Source organism: Apis mellifera, linkage group LG7, assembly GCF_003254395.2.
Source record: "Apis mellifera strain DH4 linkage group LG7, Amel_HAv3.1, whole genome shotgun sequence".
In the NCBI taxonomy this organism is placed as follows: Eukaryota; Metazoa; Arthropoda; class Insecta; order Hymenoptera; family Apidae; genus Apis; species Apis mellifera.
The window spans coordinates 8,028,591-8,052,729 of record NC_037644.1 but is presented as its reverse complement, the minus strand read 5'-3'; the positions used below and the strand labels follow the sequence as shown (position 1 = coordinate 8,052,729).

Here is a 24,139-nt window from a genome sequence, read left to right as displayed (position 1 = left end):
CGTTTCGTTCCGTTCCGTTCCGTTTGTTTCTCTCGTCTTTTCCCATGCGTTCCGGGTCAAGATCGGATTAATCCAGTGCTTTCGTACTGTCGTTGACACACATTCGATCCGGGAGTGGAATGAAACTGTACAGAAATGCCGCCCTAAATGACGTTTGACGTTTCTAATTTCGAAGGGCGGGGAGGGGGAAGTCTCTTTTGTTCCGTTTCTATATATATATATTTCAGAGACGATGACTGGGCGATGGATCATAACCTGTTCCATAAGTAACGCGACGAAGTCGACGGGGTAAAATTAACGCGGGTCTAATATTAGGACAAGAGAGGTGAAAAATGGAGCTTTTCATCTGTCTATCGATTATCAATGATAATTAACGGTGACAAATTTGACGAACGATTAATCAAGAATATTCTCGATAAAAAAAAGTTAAACGTGAAAAAATTTGGATTTATTCCAAAATAATTTTTTTAAATAAGATAATAGGAATATCGATGTTGATATAAATGGGATGATATATTTCTCGAGGAAAGCTTTGTTGTATAAATAAACAAAGATTTTTTAGATCGATCTTCCTCCGTGTATTTTAAAAAAGTTAAACAGCTGCTTGTTTTTTGGATCGTATAAAAATAATTGTATTTTATATATATATCACAACGACATTAATCTATTTACGAGATTAAAATCTCTCGTTTAAAATAACCTAACCTTTATAATCCTAACCTTTAAACTGTTAAAGTTTCGCTCGTTAACGAACCCTTGAAATCAAAATTTCAATTCGATTTACCTTTTAAGGGGAAGAAAAAGCGAGAGAGCGTTTTAAAATTAAAATGCTATTGGTCGGCCTCGGATAAAATCCCTTAGAAATAATAAATCGTGGAACGGTAACTGCGCAAGAAAATGGAGTTTCCGGGGATGGAGTAGGAAACTGGGACATGCACCGCCCTTTCATGGGTCCATGACATTTGTTGCCCTCGATCTTACGAGCATCCCTCTCGCGTTCGTTCGAATCCGCGCCTCACCTTGGTCTTTGATCCTCGAAGAGGAGCAGGGATGACGGAAGCAAATACGGAGAAATGGATTTTCGAAATAAACGGAAAATGAATATTTTTATTATTTTTATTTATTTTTAGTAGTAATTTATTTTTTTTGGAGTGAATTTCTTTCTTGACTTTGATGTGATATAATTTAAATTGAAGAGAAGAATAATGCAACAATTTATAAATTTCTTTTTTTTTTTTGTAAATAATTTTAAGATAGTTTCACTAATCTAATTTCAATTCTTGGGAAGACAGGTTCGAATAAATTAAATTCCACTGAATGGAAATTTTGCACGCGATTCTTTATCACACTTTTTGATATTTGGAAAAAGTCAGCTGCCCAAATAAGCGAATTCAGGGTTCGAAGTTTTATTGACAGAAAAGATTCGAAAAAAAAGAATCGAATATTCCCCACGAATAATAAATTTATTATAATTTAAATTTTTTATTGATTCTGGGAACCATATTATTCTCTATATCGTTACAGAAAAAGTTGATTTTTCGAGATTAATGACAAATATGACAAACGTTGGACAAGTAATAGATTTGAATCCTTCATGAAGCAAGAAAAAAAGTAGTCTTTGTTAGATCATTATTATTATTAATTCTCCACGAAACAACAAATCTTTTGCAACAGATTAGATTTAGATTCATGAATGTTTATTGAACTGGATCCTATCATTGACTAATTAAGATATCGTTTTATCGTTTATTCTTCTTCTTGCCTCTTTGTCGAAGATTATTCTTTATGAGTTTCTTGATGGACGTCTCATATAAATGTAAATAACACGTTACTGTGACTATAGATTAGATGCACTGTGTATTGATATTAAGCAGAAGTGAAGTAACCACTGTAAACAACGGTATCGATTAAACAAGGAATAGCAATTTACTGTAATATGCTTATTATACGCAAAATAGTCTTTTCTTTTCTTCTTTTTTTTTTTTTTTCTTGATTTGCAATCCTTTATTCCAATATTCAAATAAATTTGACCTTTCCTTTCTACATGATGAAGAGGAAAAATTATTAACACAATTTTGTTTCCATGCAATAAATTTGAGTTAAATATAGTGTGAAAGTATATACATTAAGATGTCTAATCTGTTTTCAATAGATGAAAAATTATTGATATTGTAAATTGTTTTTAAAACTTAATTTTTTAAACAAAAATTTTAAATTGAAGATTTATAAGTGTATTTATTGTATAAGTCTATGTATCCATTGTATGTGAATTATGTGATTATATGAAAGAGATCTAAATCAAATTTTAATCATGTTCATTGACCATGAACATTAAATATTATATTCTATTGAGCATTTTTTAGAAAATGATTACTTCAAAAAGAATATTAATTGATATCGTGGATAATTTGTTAATGTTGTTGTTTTTAATATCTATGCCAATTGGCATATTGAATATGTCTCCTCAGTTGATGAAGCTTTAAAATAAATAAATGTTAAATGTCATTGATTGTTAAAAAATCTCTAGAAAATATTTCATGCTCTCTTTTTGGGGTATATTATATATACATTTTCAAAAATATAATTATTTCACATTAATTAACTTGGCCAATGAATAAAAATAGAAAGTATCTTATGATCTTTGTGAAGTGTATTATATATGTACATTTTCAAAGATATAATTATTTCACATTAATTAGTTTGGCCAATGGATAAAATTGATTTTTTGTATGCCAATTGGCATAGTTATTCGATTGTTGAAATAAATAAATGGGATTTTAAAAAATATCTTAATTAAATATTATTTTAATTAACCAATTAAAATAATTCGAATTTTATTTTATCTTATTCTTGTTCAACTTACTTACTTGATTTCAAGATTTTGAAATAACGTAAAATTTATTAATGAGTATACAATTTATGAAATAATAATCAAAATCAAGTATTTTGTGATAAAATATAAACTTGTAATAATACACAAATTTTAATCAAATTAAACAACTGAAAGAAAGAAAAGTTAAAATTAAAAAAGGATTATATTCTGTCAATTAATTTCCTCTAATTAAAATTAATTAGTAGTCGTAAGAAACGAAATTGGTGCTCGCAGTTTGTGAAGTGTCGTGTAACACCTGGGCGAGGTGAAGTTTGTAATTACAGGTGTTAGCTACAGCTGATCCTAGAAATGAGTGACAATAAGCCAGATAGCGCCATCTGCTATCGAAAATAAAATAATTATACGGATAGATGAAACTAGACGTACATTTGTAAGTTTAATATATAAAGCTCTTTGACTAATTTGCATGAGATATTATCTTTTTGCGGGTATAATCTGGCTTCAACATTACTGCAAAATCAACTGAATTAAGATTAGATGTGTAGATTGGAATTTTTTTTATTACTGCACTTATTCTAATTGAAATTTAATTCCTTAGAAATTACAGAAATTTGGTTTCTCTTTCCAATTAATTCTTTGCACTCAGAAATAAGTTTTAAACACATTGTGCAATATATTGTAAATATATTTTAATATGTTATAGATTTTATAATTAATATTAAATTTTTGGTATCTTTTAGGAAATTTATAAAATTGATTTTATTCGAAATTTAGCTTCTAATTATGGTAGAATAAAATATTAAAATTCTTCCAAATGCAAGATTTTAATCAATAATTTTAAAGAAATAATGTGAGGATGTAAGTATCAGATCCAAAATAATTAAATTTCTTTCGAAAAAATAATAAATATAAATACTTTTCATGTATACATATGATCGGATTGTAAAAACTAAAATTTATACATTTAATTTGCATACTTTGTAATATAGGATTGCTGTGATTGTGATAAGCAAGAAATATTGTCGGCGAGAAATTTGTTTTTATTCATGATATTTCTCACGAAACTTGTTTGTAAGCTCAGAAATATAATTTATTCATAACCTTTATATTAAAGAAACATTATAATAACGTAAGTATTTCATAAAAAATTATTCTATCTTGTTTAAAAATCTTGTTTAAATTTATCTTTTAATCTTGTTTAAAAAATCAGTTTAATTTTTCTATTCATTTTAATTTATCGAGTCATTTTAAAATAACAATAAATTGCTGTAATTTTTACGTGTAATAAATTAAATAATAATTTAATATCCAAGATTTTCTTTTTCATACAAAAATATTTTTGTAAACTTAAATTTAATAAGAATTCGTATTAAATAGAGTTTGCTACACTTATAACCAATCAGTAATCTTTTTTTAAACTAAAATAACTTTGCAATATTTTGGCAGCAAGATTATTTCCTTAACGTGTAATTAGAGGAAATATATCACTAAAAAGTCTGTTTGTCTTGCTTGAAAATCTTGCCAAGTAATATCATTTGTTCTAATATCTGAATCTGTAATTTCTTGAATCGTAATCTGGCACGTGTAATATTTTTGCAGTTAGTTTTTTTTAATATAATTATATGCAAATGGTTTTGTATTATAAGCAAATTATTAGATTGTGAAATTCGTTGTGAATAGATTGTATTATTTAATGAAATAATAATTTGTCTAATCGATTGTATGATTATTTAATCATTTCTTTCAATGATCTATCTTCTCTTTTATTTCTTTATTATGAAAAATATTTTGATTTTTATTCAATGTATTCAAATATATGATTTTTTCAAGTTTTTAAAGATACGAATTTCCTTGGATTTAAACTGTTTTGTAAAAGATAAAATAAATAATAATACAATGAAGCTATTTCAAGCGAATATGAGAGATTATTCTTCTTTTCTTATATATTATTCTATATTTAATAGAATATATAGTTTCATTTTCATGAAGCATAATATTTTTGCCATAATTTGCTAGAATATTTTTATTAATTGTTTTACAATGGATAGTACAATTTAAACATAAATTATAATATTTTTTGGAGACATTGTACAATTACACATGTATTATGATAAGAAATGATAAGAAGAAGCTGAATAAAAAATGATTTTTTATAAAATAGTACAATCTATTTAATTACAATTAAAATCCATAAGAATGAGCTACCTTGATGAAAATTAAAAATATGTCATAAAATATCACAAATTGCTACGTTTCAATTTTTTTTGTTTTTAATAAATAGGATTATAATTTAACAAGTCTAATTTAAGCTATGAAGAGATCTCACCTTACCATGATTTTATGAAATTCCTTGGAGTGGCTGGAGTAAACGTTGTAAAATTAAAAACATTGGAATAATTGAATATCCTTTCAAACCGTATTCTTTATAAAGGGCATTACGCTCCTTGGAGGCCAATGCTTTTAACTTTTAACTACGTGGGAGGTTTCCAAACGGTTTCCAAAGCTGAAATTAGGCTTGCGCCTGTTTATAGCTCCTTCCTGAACCGGTAGAAAAACCAACGCCAACACCACTTTGATCTAATTTAAAATGATGGAGTTTTTTCTTTTTCTTTTTTTTTTTTTTTTTTGTGGACAATCTTCAAACAATAAATCGTTTTCGTAAAATCCCTCCCTCGTGATTCATCTGTTGTTCGTCATGAATGAAAATTCAATTGCGTAGAATTGAACGTGTTAGAAACAATTGAACATTAAATTTTTTTTTTTTTTCTACAGATCGTAAATGATTAATCATGCTTAAGACCAGTTGAAAACTTTTTGCCACGCAATTCCTTTATTGTTTTCAATTGACAAACAAGGAAAAATAGAAAAAAGACTGCTGCTAACGACATTATGTCATTCATGTATGAATCAGATCTGAGGAAGAGGATTAAAAAAACAACAGAATTTTAAAAGTTGGATATTTTTTAAGAAGGAATTCCTGTGAAAGATTAATATATCACGAGATGTATAATTGTATTTAATGATTATTAAAAATTATTGGGTTTATTATCTTTTTTTAATTAGTATCTATTGCATATAAATTTTTACTTTTAATATAAAATTTGATTATACGTAAAGTTAAATTTTCTATGTCATTTGTTGTTATTTATTTTACTTTAACTTTATTTCAACTTGTTTGAAGATTATAGATTGAAAACTAGAAAAGCAAAATACTTGTGTATACATGTTTTATAATATTACATCTTATTTATTTATTAAATAGATAAATATATCATATACAAGATTAATTTATTGGTAGAATAATTTTGAAGGATCGATTCTAGAAATCAAAGCAAATACATTTCATCTAAAACTTGACAAATAAATCTTTTTTTTTACTAATTAATACCTATTGCATATAAACTTTTATTTTTAATATAAAATTTGATTATATGTAAAGTTAAATTTTCTATATCATTTGTTGTTGGTTATTTATTTTATTTTAGCTTCATTTCAATTTGTTTAAAGATTATAGATTGAAAATTAGAAAAGCCAAACACTTGATAGTGTATACATGTTTTATAATATTACATCTTATTTATTTATTAAATAGATAAATGTATCATATACAAAATGTTAATTTATTGGTGGAATAATAATTGTTTAAAATGCAAACTTGACAAATAAATCTCAATTTTTGTTTTTTAGCTTCTAGAAACGTATATAAACTAAAAAAAAAAAAAAAAAGTAAAAATTTCTAAAATTTTTCCCTTATATATATTTTCCTCCTCATTTTCCTCCTGCTGGCTTCAAGTTTTCTAATTTGAATTTTAAAAATTTCTAACCCCGCAAAATATTATATTCCCCTCATCTTTATTCTCATTTGCATAATTACGTCAATGGTAAGCATTAACATATTATATGCAGATTAACAATTTTTCTTTCTGAGGTTTGTTGCAAAAGGCAAGCGTTCATCTCATTGCGAATAAACCGCGAAAGGAAACGCGAAGAAAAAGCGATTAATACAAACCGAAAGAAGGTCAGGTTTGCTTTTAATACATAAATACGTTAAAAATTGATCGCTTTTTATCAAGAACGAGAACTCTTCTTAATAATGCATCTATATAAATCCGTCAAAAGAATACGATTTGATTAATGATTTGATTAATTAAAAACACGAGTTTAGCATTCGATAACTATTAATCAATCGTTGAATAATCATTGAGTTAATAAACAAAATAATTGAAACCGATAGATGGATAATAATCATAAGATGTAAGATTAATTCAATAATATGATAATTACTTACTAAAACTTTTATTTATCTATTTATAATTACTTATTATGATCGTTTTTATTATTATTGGAATTTTTATGAAAATTTGTATCATACAAAAAAATTTGGATAAAAGTTAAAATAAACACGAGAGTCGATATATAAAAATGTTACGAAGCTTATTTTTCAAGTTGGATGAAGCGAGACAAAGATAAAGTGTTACGATGGAATTGGCTCTTGCAAACTTAAGAGTGTTAGAGAAATTATTTTGAAACAGTTTTTCTATATTTGCAAAATTTTAATTTTATTAGAAATGTGTAAAATATAATTATATCATACAATGAATATTATAAATCGTTTTATTACGTATTTATAACGTGAAATAAACGGCGCAACAGAAAAGGTATGAATAATTTATAATAACGAAATTTGTTGTTACACGCAATCGATTATTCATATGATCGAAAAAATATTTTTCAAAGCGAAAAGTTTTATGAAAAATATGTAAAAACAATTTATTCATACCTATATTTAAAATTTTTAATCCAAAATAAAATTTGTAAGTTTCTAAATTATTTCAATTATATAATATTTTTCTACAGAAAGCAATATTTACAATATCATTTCTCTAAATAAATGTTATTTAAAACGAAAAATTTATTTGCAAAATCCCACATTATTGGAAGAAATAAAAGAAATCTATTTTCCAAAATGAAATAAATTGCAGAAGAATATTAGTTAAAATGAAAATGAAAATAGAATTGTACTAAATATTCTAAATTTGAACACAAATATACGAAATATCTATTTCAAAAAAAAATCTATTCCAAATAATCTCTCGAAAAAGTAAGAGTTTAAAGTTTCATTTCACAAGATCCGTGGAAAGACGATAATAAGCGAGCATTGTAGTATTCAACTGAACCGAGGCTGATCCGAGATAGATCCAATCGCAGTTGCCAATTCCGTAATAAAACGAACTTATTGAGATATAGGAGAGGTTGAGCGAGGAAAAACGACGGCGGATCGATCCGCCTCGGTTTTTGTTTGTATCGAGAAAATCCTGAAACGAGAATTTCAGCCGAGCAGTTTTTCAATACACGCAGGTTTAAACGTATCTGCTCGACCTTTATCGTTGCACCGATATCGACTTATTGTCCATCGTTCTCTTCTTCCCTTTTTTTGCGCTTCTTAGCAAGGATCGAAAACAGCCACAACTCGAATGGATTTTCTATATAACACAGAATGTGATGGTTATAGATTGGAAATTTATATTAATAATTTTATATACAATAACGTTTAGCTGTTCATATTAATAACACTAATAAAATAATTTAGGTTAAAATAAGTTTAACACGTTTCCTTGAAATTTTGAAGAAATATATTTCGATTGTATAGGAAATTATGTAAGATGGAGAGTGATTTCTCGTTCGAGAAAATTTGAAAAGAAGAAGTAAAATTTTTAAGTAAATGAAACTGATTATGTAATAATTTTAAAAATGAATTTTCGAATTTAAAAATCCTGTATGTAAATATTTTGTAACCGAATGCTCTTCATTTGTAAGATAAATTCGAATGTTAGATCTGATTCTCATCATGGCTCCCCAGAGTCTTACTTTTGTTTATTGTTTCAAGTTTCCACCCAACACGATCTTCTTCCCTGGCCGGATTTTCTTTCTTTCTTTCTCTCAAATCTCATATGTAGGTCGTTTACACAATTAGATCTCATAAGTAACGTCAAGATTGTTCAAGAATATAATTTTCAATGGAATAATATCTATACACATAATAGAAAAACAATACAAAATAAAAAAATTTTCTCAATATCAGTTCTTTCGAACATTTTTTTTATTCAATAATTTTATTTTATTTTATAAAAATTCTCCCCAACCTTCATTAAATTTTACAGAATATTACAACAATTTCAATAAAATATTCCAAGAAATACAATTAATGAAAATTAGGATAATTTATTAGGGCTCTATATTCGAATAATATTATTCAAATTTTTCCAAGCCGAAAAGAAGGAGACAAACCGCGATTTAAGCTCGAATCCCTCCGCATTTGGATTACAGTGGAAAGGTTTGGCCTTTGTTTGGCGATAAGTACAGCTTTCGCGGCGCTGCGAGCAGCTATCGTTCACCGCCCCACCATTTTGTATTTCACGTCAGGCGGAAACCTTCGACCTTCTATGGTCAAGGTTACGTGGCGTGCTCCACTCTCTTCGTAATGTCGAAAGTCCAAAAAAAAAAAAAAAAAAAAAAGGAAAGGAAAGGATTTGCAATCGAATGGTTTTTTATTAACGAGCGATATTGTAAAATTAACGCGATATACTTTTTATGAATAATTTATGGACCCGGTGGAAATTATCCAGAGCGTGCAAATAGAACGTGTATGCGATGATTATATACTTTGTGACGCGGATTCGAAATTTGCATTTTCGATGTTTTACGCGAGATTTTTCCTCCATTTTTACCTCCAACATGATTTACGTATTCGGAATAATAATAATAATTTTTGGGGGGCGAATTTTAATTTCTTTTTTTTTTTTTTTCAGAGTGGAATTAAATAATAAAATGGATTGTTGAAAGAAGTACAGGATTTTTCTGATATCGATGTATATATATCGTATTAAAAGAATAGAAATTGGTTTGTGTTGATAATTGTGTGTATGTGTGTGTGGTATAATTTCGAGAGAGAATAAGTGAAAGAGTATGAAGAATTCGTTTTTATTAAAGATATCGAGAATGTTTGAACGGTGTTTACCAATAATAATAATAATAAATTATTTCGAGAAATTGGATTAATTGATAAATACGAAAAATTTAATTATCAATGAAAATTTGATTAAATCTGTTTGCTTAAAACTTGTACGCTCAAAATGTTACTTAAATTAATTAATTTTAATAATCATTGCCCTTAAAATGTAATAATAATAATAATAATGAAATGTAATATTTCATTAGTACAAATTTACAAATTTATGTTTCGCATATTCCGAGATTTAAGTTAAAACACTTTTTTCAAAAATTATATCTCACAATTCTTCTATAGAGACAGATAAACTTCAAATATATTCACTGGAGTCAATCACCTGGAATTAAAAATATCTCTTATTTCCAGAGTTCCAGAAACGAAAATACATAATAAAACTCTCCAATTTGATTCAATTACACGTGAAGATATTTTAAATAAAATTACAATGTATTTAACTGAAATATAAGAAGACACTTTTATTAAGTAACCTTTCATCGAAATGTAAAAGTTTGAATCAACATATCAATCGAACAAATATTTGTTCGCAGGATTGTCGGGGAAGAATGTTAGCGGCTGGTCGAAAATTCCTTGTCTAAAGGGTCGTTCCTCGAGCAAAGGGAGCTCATCCTCTGGCGGGCACGTCGGCCCCCCGCAATGTCCCCACTCGGTGTTGAGCAGCACTCGAAGCTCGGTGAGCAGTTCGCCATTGAGCCCTTGCCCAACGCCGATGCCATTTTTGGTCACTTCAGGCTCGGTCAGGTAAGCATTTACCTTTACTTATTTACTTCCTAGAAAAAGTTGTCTCGTCTGCCCTTGGCAGTCTCTCATTCAATTAATTTAAATGATAATTTCAGACAAGAATTTGCATATCCAATATTATATTCTTTATTACGAGTCGTGAATCGTAATTTGCATACTAAAGGATTCCTGATTGTTTCATTCCACTTATTTTGAAACAAACATTAGACGAGCAAAAAGTCTCCAATTTTCATCGTACGATATTTTCTATTCTTCCATTTTTTTTTTCTTTGATGATCGATCGATATTTAATTTCGTTGATAAAATTCCTGAGAATATGCTCTTTTGCAAACGAAAGTACTCGAAAGTAACTCAATTTTCACAACTTCCAAGATAATAATTTTTTATCGATTCTCGATAAAATATTTTATCATTCTCTAAATCGATTCAGAAATCCTTCAGAAATAACGTATGAATAGTTAAACGTAACACACGTGTGCACATGTAAATCGCGTATCTTATGAAAGAGGATTTTTTTTCGCTTACATAATTTCTTCTACCATCATCCTCTGCTGGTATAGTTTCTGCTATAGAGTCATGCTTCAGGGCACCAAATAACGCGTTTGATCGAATCGCGGCCGTGATTATTAGCGTACCGTGACTAATGGCACCCTGGGGATCCACAACAGTTACATTGAATGGGAGAATTTTAAATTATTTTGCGCGGAAGATGAACGTTTTTCGTGAAAAATTAATAACGAAACGGCGAATTTCTTTTGACGTCCCCTTTTATCGCGAATCTTTTGATAATTCTCCGTGTTTGTACTCGTTACATAATGAAAAGTGAAAAGTCTTGTTTAGTGACATTTTCTCTTTCTTTTTTTTCTTTGTTAAAATGAAATTTCAATCGAATTTGAAAAAAAAAAATGTCACGTTTAATATATATTTTGAACTACATTCAAGATTACATATGCAAGTATATTTTATCAAAACTGAATTGAATATTTAGAAAACAATGTAAATTTTATTCTTAAAACAGTATTAAATTTGAATATAACATTGTTACAGTGATACTATAAAATTTCTATTTTTATAAAAATTTACAAAAGAAAGTTAAAGGTTGGAGGAAATGATATCAAAAAAGAATGTTTTAATTATAAAAATAAAATGAAGAAACTTTTGATAAAGTTTTTCAAGCAAGAAAATCATGTAAAGATGTTGATATTTACAATCTTTAAGTTTGCTAAAAGTCCATCGATTAGAAGAATATTTATTCTAAATTTGAACAGTGTACATATTCCTAATAGAATGTGCTCCATTTCCTCGAGACATCATCTTCGAGCATGAAGATAAACAATTTCTATTACCCACCCACTCAATAAAAAAGAAAAGGCCAGTATATCAGTTCCACCATCGAGCTACATATTGATTTTTGATATTGAATTTTTACTCCTACGAAGATGTAATGGAACGAAATTAAAAGAAAAAAAAAAGGAACGTGTCCCATTAAATTCCACTCTTTCCTCCAATTTGGCCAACTAATTTTCTTTCCTCCAAAGAGTATGGAATTCAATTCAAAAAAAGGAATATATCAAATTTTAATTAACTTGTACTGCACAGATAAAGTTTATAAATATGTAAGTGAATCTGAGATAACGTCAGGACTTGTTAAATATATAATTAACCTCTCTTTAATTGCTATTTTATTAGAAGAAAATTGTAGTGAAAATTAGATCATGAGTTGTTCTTCTTCTTCTGAATAAATCTGGGAAACATATTAATTAAACACGTTTTTGGATTTTTTTTTGTTATCATCACTGGTTAGTTATTTATGAATAGCTTCATCAGATTCTTTGTACAATCTGTGCTCGAAAACTGTCTCTAATCATACCACGCTTGTCTCCCTGATTATATCCTGGATATGTTATATTCATTGTTGGTTACATCACTTGCAAGGTGAAGCAAGGTTATAGTTATCATCTAATTGATGAAAATAATTATTATTCAATAATTATTATTTCTTTCTTCTCTTCTCTCCTCAATTATAAATTTTCATCTTTCTACTACATTTTCTACTTTGCTTGATTCAAAGTTTTCCTGCACAATTAATTGTTTTCATTCTTACTTATTTTACATATAAATATATCTTGATGCAACTTTGCACTTTGCAATTATCTTGACTCCTTGTTCTAAGGTTACGTTGTTTGTATAATGATATTATTTATATTTCTTATATTTATTATTATTATTATTAACGCTCAAGAAACGGTTCGTGTCATCGCAATGAAATTTTATTAAGCAATGAAATGGTTGCTCGATAAAACGTGGATTCAGATACCATTATCTGTCAAATGCGTCTTAAACTTACGACGATAATGTTTATTAAAAATATTTTTACCCAGAATGATACCACTTCTTCTCTAAACGATTTTCACATAAAATTTATACGTTAAATCTTTCAACTCTTACTTATGTTTCTTTTTTAAATTTCTTAACAAATATTCAATATTCAGTTCAATTAATTACAAATCAAAGAGAAAAAAGATTTTCTGCCATTAAATTGGAAAGGAAACTTAATCAATTCATTCTCATCATTTTTTGGACAATTGATAATTTTGATAGTTTAATGATATTTTTTATCAGACTCCATGATAAATCACATTAAAAGGCTTTAATCATTAATAAAACTTGCAATATTCTTTCTAATCCATTTATTATTTTATATATGAAAAGAAAGAAAGAAACATCCTTTATGACAATCTTTAGTTACACTTTTAAATGACGAAATTTAATTTAAGAATAATGGGGGATCAAAATAAGATCATTTTTCTTATCTCAATGAAAAAAAAGAAACCTTACTTGCTTAACCTTAACTCCTTGTGATCAAGAGTCATAATCATTTTCGCGTAGTAATCATCTTAATTTCCCTATCTCCCGACTACAGACTGCCGCCAGACTACGTAAACATGTACTTTAGCCACTGTTTTCTTTTCTCCTTGATAAATATCGTTTTGCCGTATCTCGATTATATTTTTAGATCCGTTTTAAACCAAGCTTTGATCCAAAATAATATACCTCCCATCGAATTTTCTCAATTTAAAAAATAATCGCGTCTTGTTTTTTTTGTTTTTTAATTTGAAAGATGGACATGGATATTTCGAATTCAGTTTTTTTTCGAAAAATGTTTGGAACAAATTTCTCTTGCAAATTTATTCATTTCTCTGCACACACACTGATCGTGCAATTAAAATTTTATACGTGAAAATGTGTTTTTAAATTTTGAGAAAAATAATATAAATTTTCTTGTTGTCGTTCATTTCGATTTTATAATTTATAATAAATAATTTCAAGATCAAAAATATTTATGCAATTATTATTTATATGGAAATAGGATATCTTTCAAAATAACCATAGAAGTTAATGCACAAAAATTTGAAACTTATTTATTTAAATAATTTAAGTTTAGATTAAGCAAGATGAAAAATAGAGTGAAACAACTCTGTCTATATATATGATTATAATACATAATTAATTTGCAATTATGAATATTTGTATTTTGTGTAAAAATACGATTGAAAATTTCTTATAAAAGAATACAATTTTTTCAATTTTCAATATTCAATTCTTTTTCCTTTTTTTTTTAAATATGAAATTAAATAATAAAGTAAATACATTATATTTCTGCAAATTGATTTTTTATTTACTTTTATTTTTTATGAAACGCAGAAAAATATTATAATCTGGTTTCTTTTATCGAAGAAAAAGCTTCGAAATTCTAAAAAACAACATAAGAATAAAAGTATAATATATCTATTCGTCAATATTTCGAAATTTTTCGCACGAAATGAAAATTAAAAAAAATTAATTTAAAGGAGAAACAGATTGTTTGCGAATTTTCGAATCGAATTTTTATCCTAATAAGATACATTTTGATTCTCGAAAGATATTTTGATATCGAAAGAGTTAACGATACACGCCATAATGGAATTATAAACTGTACGTTCCCTTATGTAACGAATACAGCCATAAAACACGAAGTTTCGTAATGAGATTTCAAATAGACACAGATCGATTAAATTTTAATGTTTTGTTTCGAACGGGAATACTGGCAAGAGTGTCATTTATATTTTAATAGAAATGCGAATCGAAATATAATCCCGTGTAAAGGTCATTCTTGCTAAAAATACGCCTCCCTGTTACATTTATTCTTCATATGGGTTATATTCAGTACTTGCATTCAATGTGAAAAGTATATTGACATGTTATACCCTTATCTTGTTGTAGATTTAATTTCAAAGAATATACACAATGTACATAGCGTAGTGTTACCATTTATTTTATTCTATGATATATGTATAATAAAATTATAAAATTATTGAAATTTGTTTATAAAAAACCGTGATGACAAGATGCTTGTATCACATAATTTTATAAATAATAAAATTTGATAATTTCTCGCGAAGGATAAAATTTAAATAATCCAAAGATAATGTTTTCATAAGGAATTATCAAATTTTGTTATTTCAAAATTATATAAGTAAATATAATGTATCTTGTCATCGTGGTTTAGAGAATTTGAAAGCCAGTAATATTTTGTAGTATGATGTAAATATTATGAAATTAACCGCTTGTAATAAATGTTTGTGGTGTATTAAGGATTAAGTAAAAAAAAATAAAAATTGATGTATTGAAAATTTCTTTAGAGGCTAATAAAAAACAAAGATGGTTATTTCAATGAAGTAAAAATTTGATTTTGATTTATACCTGTCTTTTTTTTTTATCGTCGTCTTTGTTATATATTTTTCTTAAAATTCAACACACTCTTTGATTTAACTCAATGCGTGACTTTTGATGCTTTTATTTGAAATTCAAATAATTTTATTTGAAATTCTAATCAACAAAATTGATTGTATTATAATGCGAGGTTAATCCCGCAACTTTATTTAAAATTTCTTATTAGTTTCCAAAAATATATATCTATGTAAAAAAAACTCGTCGAAGATAATATTGTAATTATTATTTATAAAAATTATGAAATATCCATCACGATAAAAAGATTACATTGATATTAAATCTCAAAATAAATAATTCAAAAGTCGAAAAAAAGTTTGTTCGAAATTTCCATAACATATTCAAAAATTCAAATTAAGAATCCCATTATTTTGTATTATTAATAATTAATCAATTTTACATTTTGGACGTACAATTCTCTAAAAAATTTTACTTCACCCGTAAAATTATAACCGTCTCTCCAAGTTATGCTTATAATTTTTTTATCTTTTATCGATTTCCGCCCACGAGTGTTCAATGAGGTTAATGTCCGGACTTTAGGTAGGAGTATACAACGTATGATGTGCACAGTATCACTTGCAATATCCATTCTCTTATAATTTAAATATAAACTCGTGTACGTTCGTCATTGTTATCGTGTTATTGGAAAAAATTTTATGATATAAATAAATAACTTCAATTTTATGACTCTTTTCTTCTAGATTCTTTTTTTAAGTAAAATTATATTTATCTAAAATCTCCCTTTATGAAAATAAAATTTCCACTGTATAAGATTTTCGTTCATTTATATAATATCACGAAACTATAATTATATTTTATTAATTTTTAGTTTCAATCAAGTTTTATTTACGAAATACATTGTAAATATTTTGAAAATAATTTATATAATTAAAAATCTGTCTGTATTTAAATTTTCAATTGACAAATCAGTAATAATTAGTTACTTAATTTGAACAATGAAAAAATTTTCGAATTTATTTAAATTCAATATATTTTATATATAATTTTTAGAGAATACTTACATTCGTGATTTAAATACTTTGTTATAAAAAAATGATCTTTACGACTTCTTTTCACTACACTTTCTCACGTTATGTTTAAGCAACTGTTAAACGATTATGGAATGAAATATTTAAAGCTCGATAAAGAAAATACGTATCCATTTATCGTATCGATCGTTATTACGTGTTAAACCATTTTTCTTGAGAGTATTATAAATTTTTTTTTGTATACCATTAATATAATATATCAAGCACGAGAAATACGTTTTCTTGTTTTTATAATTGATTGACCTCTCTCAAGGTTATTGATTCAATCGAAGCAACTCGTATAGTAATATGTTGCATGTAAATAGCTAGGATAAAAATAATATTACGTGTTTTATCGGCTATTTATAGCACCCTAGGGAAAGGATCAAAGAAAAAATTATTATAAAAAAAAAAAAAAGAAAAATTTCTGTGCATTTCATTTTTATTTTTTCTTTCTCTCTTTATGTTCTTCATTTTTTAAAATTATTTAAAAATAAATAATTAAAATTCTCTTATAAATAGATATAAAAAGAAAAAAGTCGATTCAAATTCGTTTATTGCACGAATCAAAAGTTTCTTCTAATCTTTTTTCTATCTTAATATCATTAATTCTTTACGATTGCGAAATTATTATATCAAGTGGAGAGCCAAAGTTGTAAATTTTATCGTACCACGGCATAAATTACAAAATGGATAATTATATACTGTGCTGTGCCAATATTTGTTTATAAAGTTTATATTTTGTTTGCAAGATTTCGGTTTCGATAAATGAATCATTATTGATATTGCGTGTTTCTGTATACAATCCCCGCTACACATATTTACACCCAGAGCCAAGAACAATATTCGTACATATTTATCTTTTACCAAGCTTATATTTATACATCCTTTTGGAATTAATATATCTCGATATATTTCCTCTCAAAATATATTAACATTTTTATCCAAATCTTAATATTCCAAAAAAAAAAATCGATAAACTACTTTAAAAGAATATTCCTTCATATTTTTATATTTTCATCCTCAACGATCTCCTACATCAAAGAATTTCCTATTTCTTTTTTTTCTTCTTCTTTCCTCCACTTTAACCGAGCCGCCGCAAAGAAGGCAATCTTTTCGCAATTAAAAGTTTCGTTAATGAACTCCTCCTAATCGATACATCATTATCAGGATTATATATATATATATATATATATATATACGCGATATAACGGTAGTGGCGGTTCACGATGCGGAAACTTGGCCGATCCGCCATAGAGAAAATACATTTTAACAGGATGGGGGGGAGAAAGAAGGGAGGAGGCGGTTTGTCGGCTGCACAACTTCGACATCCTACCATTGCCACCTCGTCCTGAATAATTCATCGCTCAGCATCTCGAAATGGTCGGGTTTTGCCCTGTAATATATCGATAACCATATTCCTCCTCCTCGAGCGTCCAACCAGTCAGTCTCGAGTAATCGCTATGGGGATCTCGTACCTGTCGCTCGTATCGATCCGATGCCGCCGCCGTTGCATTGTTTTTCCAGACGGTTCCGGGGAGCTCGTTTTTCTCGTTTTTCAGCAGATGCATTCGTGGGTGGGGAGGGGGGATGTATGTACGAGTGCATTACACAGGGGGATTTAAGTGGCTCGAAAAATGCTGATTTTAATGAAACGGTAATTGAACGGTAATTTTTTTTTTTCTTTCTTTTTTCTTGAAGATTTTGAGGGGGATGGAAGTAATTCGAGTTGATAATCGAATTATTTATAATTTCGGGAAAAATTTCTTCTCGAACGGGAATGAAATTAATTATGGATGAAGTAATCAAAGTTTATAATAAGGAGGAAGAAGATTTTTGTTTTTGAATTTTTTAATTTCTTTTTCTTTCTTTTTTCTTGAAGATTTTGAGGAGGATGGAAGTAATTCGAGTTGATAATCGAATTATTTATAATTTCGGGAAAAATTTCTTCTCGAACGGGAATGAAATTAATTATGGATCAAGTAATCAAAGTTTATAATAAGGAGGAAGAAGATTTTTGTTTTTGAATTTTTTAATTTTTTTTTCTTTCTTTTTTCTTGAAGATTTTGAGGGGGATGGGATTAATTCCAGTTAATAATCGAATTATTTAATTTTGGGAAATTAATTATGGATGAAATAATCAAAGTTTATAATAGGGAGCAAGAAGATTTTTGAATTTTTTAATTTTTTTTTCTTTCTTTCTTTTCTTTTTCTTTAAGCGAAGATTTATTTAATTTTGGGAAATTAATTATGGATGAAATAATCAAAGGGAGTAAGATTTTTGTTTTTGAATTTTTAAATTTTTTTTTCTTTCTTTCTTTCTTTTTCTTCAAGATTTTGAGAGGGATGAAATTAATTCGAGTTAATAATCGAATTATTTAATTTTGGGAAATTAATTATGAATGAAATAATCAAAGTTTATAGCAAGAAGATTTTTGAATTTTTTTTTCTTTCTTTCTTTTTCTTCAAGATTTTGAGGGGGATGAAATTAATTCGAGTTAATGATCGAATTATTTAATTTTGGGAAATTAATTATGAATGAAATAATCAAAGTTTATAGCAAGAAAATTTTTGTTTTTAAATTTTTCTTTCTTTCTTTCTTTTTTCTTGAAGATTTTAAAGGGGATGGAATTAATTCGAGTTAATAATCGAATTATTTAATTTTGGGAAATTAATTATGAATGAAATAATCAAAATTTATAGCAAGAAGATTTTTGTTTTTGAATGAAATTTTATTATTATTATTATTATTTTATATATTATATAAATTTGCATCATTTCAAAGTTACGTTTAAACAAGCGAAAGTTTTGATGCAAATAATTTAATTTTCTAGACATTTTCTATTAAAGTGAAATTGCTCCACCTAATTTAACACGAAAATTATATTAACAGATTTTCCTATTTTTTAATATAATACAACTATTATTTTTACTAAAATATAAATTATGGAATTTTTATATCTTCAATCTATTTAAAATCTGATTTATAATATTTAAATAATTGTAATAATAATAATTTGAATTTTTCTTTTTTTGTTAGTATAGTTTTGACAATTTTTAATTTACATTTGAAAATTAAGATATTAAATAACTTATTTATAATATATTTCCTCAAGATGAAAAATTTTTGTTTTGTAAATTAAATTATTCAATAATAGCGATAATTGTATTATATCTAATGTAAATATATAACATATATATATATTTTTTTAAACAATTAATAGAAGCATATTATATCACTCGTTCAAATGTCTTTGTTATAGGGAGCAATAATACCATTTTTTCTTCTATTGTTAAATCTCTCATTACCAATGCATGCACATATAAACGTATTGACGTTGGAAATTGTGATACATTAATAATACATTGTTGCAAACGGATGTAATTGCTTATAAATTGTCGTCACGCAACTATTGGACGTGGCGAGAAAAATAAATTCTGATAATTAAAAGTAATAATTGAATGGGAAATTGACACGTGTCGAAGGAAATGCATGTACAAAACAATTTCTCTCGCATTATTTCAACGTTCCCATTTGTAAATTTTTGTAAAAATGTGTTTCTTTGATTAACTTGGGGAAAAAAAATTGTTAAAATTATCTTCCAATCACAAAATGCAACGTACATTTTTTATAATAATTATTATATAGATTATTTTATACAAAAATACCAAGTAAATTTTATTTAATCTCGAATAATTGTTACTTAAATCGCTGTATTCTAACCTTAAAATTATACGAATCGAGGCGAAAAAAATTGCTATGGTTTATTACACGATGGCAAAGTTCGGAGCAGAAAGAAGTTCCTCGAGCTTTTTTTTTTTCTGATACGTTAATATATTCGTGGAAAATCTTTGGGGGGGATCTAGACGCCAAAACAAGCACATTAAAATGTCAGAATAATTATTTACGAAAATATCATACTGCGAATATTTTACTTGGCGATCGTTTTTAAAAAATTATTAACAAAAATTAGTTCCTTCTCGAAATAATTCGAGAACCATTTTTATTTAATTTTGTTTTAAAGGAAAATTAAACGAAAATTTATTTAATTTCTTTAAGATTTATATTGGATTTGACTTAGCTTGAATCAGGTTAATAATAAAACTCCAAGCAAACGCTATCTCGATGACTTTGAGAACACATTAGAAAAAGATCGTGGAGAAAGGAGAAAGAGAGAAGTATCTTTTTATTTTTTTTTAATAATTTAACTATTTTTAAATTATTCATTCCTATCCTTCGGATCTACTTAGATTCTAATCTCTTTCATTTCTTCACAATTGTGCGTATTATTAACAAAAATCATTTTCTCCTCGAAATAATTCGAGAACCATTTTTATTTAATTTTTATTTAAAGGGAAATTAAACGAAAATTTATTTAATTTCTTTAAGATTTATATTTGACTTAGCTTGAATCAGGTTAATAATAAAACTCCAAGCAAACGCTATCTCGATGACTTTGAGAACACATTAGAAAAAGATCGTGGAGAAAGAGAGAAGTATCTTTTTGTTTTTTTTAATATTTTAACTATTTTTAAATTATTCATTCCTATCCTTAGAATCTACTTAGATTCTAATCTCTTTCATTTCTTCACAATTGTGCGTATTATTAACAAAAATCATTTTTATTTAAGAACCATTTTTATTTAATTTTGTTTTAAAGGGAAATTAAACGAAAATTTATTTAATTTCTTTAATAATAATAAATGCAACGTACGTTTTTTATAATAATTATAGATTATTTTATACAAAAATACCAAGCAAAGTTTTACTTAATCTCGAATAATTGTTACTTCTCTTTTATCTCAAAAATCACTGTATATTCTAACCTTAAAATTATACATTCACCTTTTTTTCCCGATACAATATTCTTCTTGTTCTATCGTACACTTATATAATTAACCTTTCGAAACGTAACAAAGATATCTTACATATCATTCTCATCTTTGTTTACATAATGCACGGTAAAGTTCATTTACATAAATCTTTCTAATCCATCCATCTTTCACGTAAACAGATTACACTGCTTCAATTTTTTTTCAAACACACTTTTTAAAGATACTAAAAGACAACTTTTGCAATTTTTTTAAAATGCAATTTTTATTTATATAAATAACAAATTACCTTTTTTTATTACTTCGAATAAATATCCTCATTTGAACAAAGACAAACTGCTTGAGAAAATCCCTTAAAGGGAGAGAAAAAAAAAAAGAAGAGGCGAAGCGAGGAAAAATTAATTTCTAAAAAGAAAAGAATTCAAAGATTTAATTGACGTCAGCGAATCGATCTCTGTTTCAGTAGCGGGATGGTGCAAAGTGTCGGTGCTAATTTATCCCCGGACCAAACATTCGGATCGATTCGATCGCTGTCAGTTACGAGAGAAGTGGCCAGTTTCCCTCTGTCGAGAACGCCTACGCCGCCCCCGCAACACAGGTGGGTAATTTTTTCCTCGCCCCCCGATAAATACGTTTAAAAATTCGAAGATGCGGTGAAGGGGGAGAAAAAAAATTTTTTTCCTATTTTTCGCGAAACAGCCGAGTTTCTTTCTTGTTTGCAAAGATGGAGAATTTGATGAAACTGCATCACTGATTTTATTCAGTGGCTCGGATCAAGTATAAGTATTTTCAGATTACCTTTCAAGATTACGTTAGATTTCTTGTCACTTTTGTTTTAATTAACTTCACCTTCCTTGTGAATATTTATTTATTCGAATTTTTTTCTTCTTCTCGTTTATTTAACCACAATTGAAAGATTTGTATTTTATAATTGCAGAGTTGATGAAGTAATTGTGAATTTGATTCAATTGTGAAAAAAGAATGAGCTCGAAAACTTTTTAAAGTCAATTTTTCTCAGAGAGAGAGAAAAGTCTTTTCTTAATCTTACTACGCTTTTATACAAATATCATTAATTTTTTAATCCTTAAAAAACTTCTTAAAAGAGAGAGAGAGAAATGGCAAATAAAATTTGCTGATACCAAAACAAACTTGTGTTAGATATATATATACACACACATATTTTTCTTTAAACGATATAAATCAGATTCTGGGAAAGTTTTCCCTTTGAGAAAAGCTAGAAGTAAAAGTTCATCCGTTCCATTTCGACTTCACACTATAGGACGCGACGTGAAAGCTTTCCGTGCTTCGAGGACATTGATAAAACTACTTTCAAAACTGCGTTATATACGATTCTAAACTTGGCGGAGGAAGAAGATATTACATCTCGCCATGTTGGAAAATATCAATGCACTTCATGCTTGTTGGAAAAAAATATCCTTCGAATGGAAATCATCGAATGGTGAAGAATAAATGTTCAGTAAATTTTTTTTAAAACATTAAATAAATCTGCCTAAGAGATACCTGTGTCTATCCCTGTCGTACACTTTCATTCTCTCTGATTTACATGAGTTCAAGAATCTCTTTATTCCTCAAACTTTCACGAGTCGATTAAATTACTGCTAAATTAACGTCACATTTGATTAATTTATGAACTGAAAGTATAAACAATAAGAAGATTTGTAATAAATATAATATTTAAGAGAATAAATAATTTCCAAATATACATCAATTTTAAATTTATGGAAGGATTATAAAATATTCTTCATGTCATGGAGAGATGTATATATGAAATAAATTTGTATGCAAAATAATTTTTCTTATTAGATATATCAATTAAATCAGTATCTTTAAATACTCAAAAGTATATAATAAAATATAATATAATATAATATAATATAATATATATAAAATATATCAAAAGTATATATAAATAAAATATTCTTCAATTTCTTCAATTAATATACAAAAGTATGATTAATAAATTTTTCAAGAGTATATGCATTTTTATCATTACAATTATAATTTCATTTGCAGTTTGTATAAAATAAAATAAAAAAAAATATATTATTATTACTGGTTCTTGCAAAAAAATTCGAATTAAATTCGAATAAATCGATCCATCATCCATCATCAAACAAAAGATAGATCGTTCAAGAATTTCGATCACGTATTAATAGATAACAAACGCAAGAGTAAGAAGATTACACTTTTTGCATGCATAAACTCAATGGTGAAACGCGTCTCGCTTTTTTTAACAATATAATATACATCCACGATATATAATTGTAATTTTTTCCACGGCTGATACGATCTTTGCCGCATAAGAATTCACAAGACAATAGAGGAAAAAAAAAAAACATCTTTTGTTTCATTTGTTACGCAATTTGTGCATACAACCTGTGTACTTGTACACAGGCTTACTATAATATGTACACTCGAGGTGATACGTTAGCATGAAAATTGAACTAGCTATTATGTAACAGGCTTATTACATTTCAATCGTATTTCCTTTTATTTCCTCTTTCGTTTATTAATGTCCATCATTTATTATTCCTCGTTTAATAATAATAATAAGCATCCAAGTATTATTATATATCAGTATAATTTATTTATTTTACAATATTATTCAGAAGATTTAGAAATATTGTACGTTATTTGTTTTATTTATTTTATCTATTTTTTAATGTATATAATTTTTGTATATAATTAGTATATTAATGTATATATATATATGTACTTTATTAATGTATATAATTAGTAAATGTAAATATAAAGATATTGAGTTTGAATTGATATACTTTCTTAATGAGAAATATACAAACAAGTTTATTTGTTTGAAGAATTTATTGAATATGGAAACATATGTATGATCTAAATGTTTCTTTTTAATTTCTTTTTAAAAGATTC

At 26.8% G+C, this 24,139-nt stretch overlaps 1 protein-coding gene across 7 annotated transcripts in view; it reads left to right on the top strand.

Moving 5' to 3' along the window:
* The window catches only part of LOC100576528, a 107,040-nt gene that overhangs the window by 71,890 nt on the left and 11,011 nt on the right, over window positions 1-24,139 (top strand). For 6 of the 7 annotated variants that reach the window (XM_026441995.1, XM_026441990.1, XM_026441996.1 and 3 more), the window contains 2 exons: window positions 10,391-10,601; window positions 21,696-21,830. In XM_026441995.1, the coding sequence (XP_026297780.1) occupies window positions 10,391-10,601; window positions 21,696-21,830 (346 nt within the window). The remainder of the gene's footprint in view (window positions 1-10,390; window positions 10,602-21,695; window positions 21,831-24,139) is intronic. The other variant, XM_026441991.1, reaches the window with a different exon arrangement.